Below are 4,742 nucleotides of genomic sequence, written 5' to 3'. Positions count from 1 at the left end.
GGAGATATATTATATTTATAATATATATAGATTTATTGTGTTTGTAATATATATTTTAAAAACAGTAATTTATTTTATATATATATATATATATATATATATATATATATATATATATATATATATATATATATATACTTTTTTTCGAAATTAATATTTTAAATACAGTTTATTGTGTTTGTAAAGTGTTTCTTTAATATTTGTGTGTGTTAGTAGTAAATATTATAATATCTATTTAGAAATCAGTTTTTATATATTAAAAAAAAACAGAATTTTTATATACTATAAAAATATTATTTTAAAAATATTTAGCCATTTTATTTGTTTATCTATTGTTATGGATATTAATATGACAAAGACTCCGGTTATCAGTTATAGACCGGAAAAATACATTGCCACCAAATTTATCTTGATACCCTTTTACCATTATTCGTTATTATGACAATTAAATTTCTAGAGGGCAAATTAAAATTTTATATATATATATATATATATATATATATATATATATATATATATATATATATATATATATATATATATATATATATATATATATATGTTGCCGAAAATTTTAGTTGTGATGTTTTTTTTTTATTATTTAACTTTTAATGGAATAGAGTGTGTGTGGATGTTGAATATATCAAATTTTAATTAAAATAAAAAATTGATAAAACTATGATTTTTTTTTTTTTGCTTTTCAATGAAATGTATGTGGATGTTGAATATTTCAAATACTAATTTAAATAAAAAAATAAAAAAAATTGTATCAACATGATTAAAATAATTTAAATATAACACTGCAACTAATGGAAAACAACAGTTTTAAAACATGCACCAAAACCCTGTTTTTTTTTTTTATGTTTGCGCTCAATTGTGTATATAAAACTTTGGTGCATGTTATGGAAATCGGCTAAAATGAAAAAAAGTAAAAGCTAAAGCTAAAAAAAAAAGAAAAAGCTGAAGAAAAAGCAAAAACATTCATTCTCTATGAAAATAAAAACAAAACTATAAACACAGAAGTGTCACCTTTTTCTCCATTCTTGACGGGATACTAAAGCAACACCTTCCTCTTTCTTTTTTTTTTCTTTTCTTTTTTCTGGTTTCTACACAGCATCTGCTAACTAGAAAAAGTGCAAAAGCAAAAGTTGCTAAACCCACCAAAATTCTGTGCTTCTCATCTCCTTCGACATAAACCACTTTCTATATAACACTCACTCTTTAACTCTCTCTTCTCACCTAAGAATTTGCATGCATCTTCAATCTTGTAATTGATGAAGAATATAATATATTATGTATATTATATTATAGATTAAGTATTTTATTGCTGTTCATTATGTGAGTTTTAATGATTTACCTTTTTTTTTTAATTTCCTTTCCATAAATTCATATTTAAGTGCTACTATTTATTAATATTTTTTCAGCAAAATAACTGACGCCATATTTTACATATATTACAGAACTGATTAGGATCGCTGGTATATCAAACATTGGCCACATGATAATTGGTGTCATATGTCAAGAACCAAATATTTTTGTGGCATTTGATGATACTGTTGATGACGGAGCAGCAAATATATTCTCTATGGGAAGAAAGTCACATGCCATTATCAATTTAGAGGATGAATTCTCAATTGGATCATTTCATGCTATGAAAAAAGGAAGACTCCAAATTTTGGAGGTAAATCATTATTTTTCTACCTTACTCTGAACAACAGTTATTTGATAGTATTTATATTAATGAATTCACTTTCTATATATAATGAAAATATTAATAAAATTCTTAATACATTTACTTCATATGTGTAGGGTACTTCTTTGAATACATTTGAACTTCAGGGAGAATTGTGGCCTATTATCTATGCTTTTGAGGAAGTCCAGGGAAGTTATAACGATTTGTTTTGCTTTAGTTCCAAATCTTGTACTTCAACTCCCAAAATTGAAGCAATAATATCCGAGCAATAATATCGTGCCATACAAGAGTAAGGTTTGATATTCTCCAAAGAGTAACCTAATATCGAGCCATATAAGAGTAAGGTTAGATATTCTTTAAAGAGTATCCTTAAATTCACATTGTGTAACTAGACTTTTCCGTCAGTTTCTTTTTTTCTTACATAAGGATAACTAGATTGTGTAATTAGATTTTATAATTTATCCTTATGATATACTTTGAGGGAAAGAATATACTATGATTTAGCTTTTATTTAATTTTAGGTGACCAATATGTAATTATATGTTTTAAACTAACTAAACTTAAACAAAAGATGAGATGGCTAACAATTAGGGCTGAAAAGTATTGCTATTGGTTAACGGAATAGAGGATGCCAAATATTCATTTAGAAACTAACTATTCTATGAATTCTTGATTACAAAGGTTGTTACATAGCACTTGCTTTTTATATAGAGGTTACGTATCGCATGCTATGGCAGGTAGTCCTATGATAACAAATTACTTCCCAAATCAAACTCATTATATTTATAAGGATATGCGTGTGCATGTGCGTGCAAGCGGGTATATATATATATATATATATATATATATATATATATATATATATATATATATATATATATATATATATATATATATATATATATATATATATATATATAAAGTTTTACTTTCCCTACAAGAGTTGCTTCGTCAAAAACAAGGTGTAGAGTATAGGAATTCAGAAGGTGGTATGTACTTAGATGTTATAGAGACCTTTTTTGAGATGCTTTCTTTTGTCCTATGAAAACTAGCACAATTTATTTTTCTATATTGTAATATTGTATACACATCATCACCATTAATTTTCAAGAACCTATAAAACATGTAGGCCCTATATAATATAAGATGTTATATAGTAAAAGAGGGAGTTATTATCGGAGGCTCTAAATTTAATATTATTGGAACCTATAAAACATATTTTTTTAATCTTAATTTATAATTTTGTTGTCTTTGAATTTTGAAGTTTGCTATGAGATTGAGATTTTGAAGTTTAATCTTAAATAAATATATTGAATTTAGTCAAATAAAATGCACTCATATTTTTAGGTGTAATTGCCAAACCCACCAAAATTATGTCTCCTATCTCATGTATTCTCATTCTCCTTCTGCAAAACACAACATTCTATATAAGATCTACCTTCCAAAATCACTGTCCCATTCTCCCACACTAACTCACTTTTTAACTCTGTCTTCTCAGAATCCGTACCTTCATTCTGGTAATACGATTTAATTCTAAAGGTTCATTTTAATTAATTAATACATTAAATATATTCTATCATTTTAATAATATTTGTTGCTAACCTTTTTTTTGGTTAATATTGTAGCCTGATTTAATTGTTCCCGGAGTAGACTTTCTAGTCAGTTGGTCTCCAATTGCTCCAATTTTTGAAATTCATGGTAACCCAATAAAATTGGAGTTCAATGGAACATCAATGTTGTGACCTCATGCTTCTGGTGCAACAACATATATAAAATCCTTTCATCTTAATATGATGGTGGCTTATACTGTAACGATGAAGATTATGAGTAGTGAGAAAAACAGAGGATATAACCCATTATCACTGTAATATCTAACCTTGCTTATGCATATGTTTAACCAACAAAATTTATTTATTATTGCCTCTCAAAAATAGCTTATGTTTCAAACCATGGTGCAATTTCAATTTTCAAAGTGAAATCTCTATTCTCTTTGCAAATGAATATTCATTCTCTTTATTGAAGAACCAACTTGGCAACCCGTCATCACATATCTCATCAATGTCACAACTTTAATTATCTTCTGTTTTTCACCTTTTTCTCATGCTTTAGACTTCGACACTACTCTCTCTGTCAGCGACTCCCCTGCCACCATTTTCTAGCATTGTGTCAGGCCAATCAACATAGAGCATTTAGTGTTACCGTCAAGGACAAATCTTGCCATTCCTCGTTTCTCTCAACATTTCATTCTCTTAAATCTCCGAGAAAAAAAAGCCAATTATATATATGTATAAACCCGCACGCACGCACACACTTGCATTCATCATGATGATGTATTGTTGGAAATTTTATACACCCTATCTTTGAGCCAATTGCGATGAACACTATTTGCACCACAACTTCTTTATTAAGCTCATTAGTTTTCTTAACGACTTTATTCCATTCTTGGAGAATTCTTATAATCTCTTTAGCATTTTTGAAATAATTTCCATAAATAATAAATGGACTTAACAACTGTTCATCTAATGAATTCATCATAGGATATCCTAATTGCCTTAAAGCCACATGAGGATTATAATTGATAAACTCCTTTGTTCCCTTGAGTGGGATATACGGATAGTCTCCGCAACGATAAATCACTTCAGTTGTTTCTCGCCACCGTGACCCCATCTGGCTTTAAATTGATTAAGATCTATTAAAGTCTGCACCCACTCTTGATCAGTCTTAGTTTTCACGTCGAACGTCTTGAATTTTCGATTGGACAAACTGTTTTGTACTTATTTGCAAACACATGAGTGATACGCCAATCATAAAGTACAGATATGCAACACAATATTCGTTTTCCTTTATTTTTTGTACAATGAGTGAAAGTTAAGTTAGTATCTGCAAGAACGGCTGGTATATGGTTCTTCTCAGTTGCACGATCTACGTACTTGGCGATATGTGGAACTAAAATAATCTAATAAATTTGAACAGCTAACACATCTATGAAACAAGGCCAATTTATAACTCCTGCCAAATACTCCATTCTTGCTTCCAACTACTTTTGAGG

General features: G+C 28.1%; 1 protein-coding gene across 1 annotated transcript; it reads left to right on the top strand.

The window, feature by feature from the left end:
- The first annotated feature begins 1,464 nt into the window (after positions 1-1,464).
- On the top strand, positions 1,465-1,967 carry LOC131617593 (uncharacterized). The gene is made up of 2 exons (XM_058888860.1): positions 1,465-1,681; positions 1,810-1,967. The coding sequence occupies exons 1-2, from the start codon at positions 1,499-1,501 to the stop codon at positions 1,963-1,965; spliced, it is 339 nt and encodes a 112-aa protein (XP_058744843.1). The 5' UTR covers positions 1,465-1,498; the 3' UTR covers positions 1,966-1,967.
- Positions 1,968-4,742: the final 2,775 nt, after the last annotated feature.

This window comes from Vicia villosa, linkage group LG7 (genome assembly GCF_029867415.1).
Source record: "Vicia villosa cultivar HV-30 ecotype Madison, WI linkage group LG7, Vvil1.0, whole genome shotgun sequence".
Lineage (NCBI taxonomy): Eukaryota > Viridiplantae > Streptophyta > Magnoliopsida > Fabales > Fabaceae > Vicia > Vicia villosa.
Note: the sequence above shows the minus strand (reverse complement) of the source record. Positions and strands in the feature narration are given on the sequence as shown.

What these genes read in the sequence shown, in the direction of transcription:
- LOC131617593 (XM_058888860.1), top strand. Translation starts at nt 1,499, where the DNA reads ATGATAATTGGTGTCATATGTCAAGAACCAAATATTTTTGTGGCATTT. An exon ending in GAAGACTCCAAATTTTGGAG is followed by an intron (nt 1,682 to 1,809) that starts GTAAATCATTAT and finishes TCATATGTGTAG; the next exon opens with GGTACTTCTTTGAATACATT.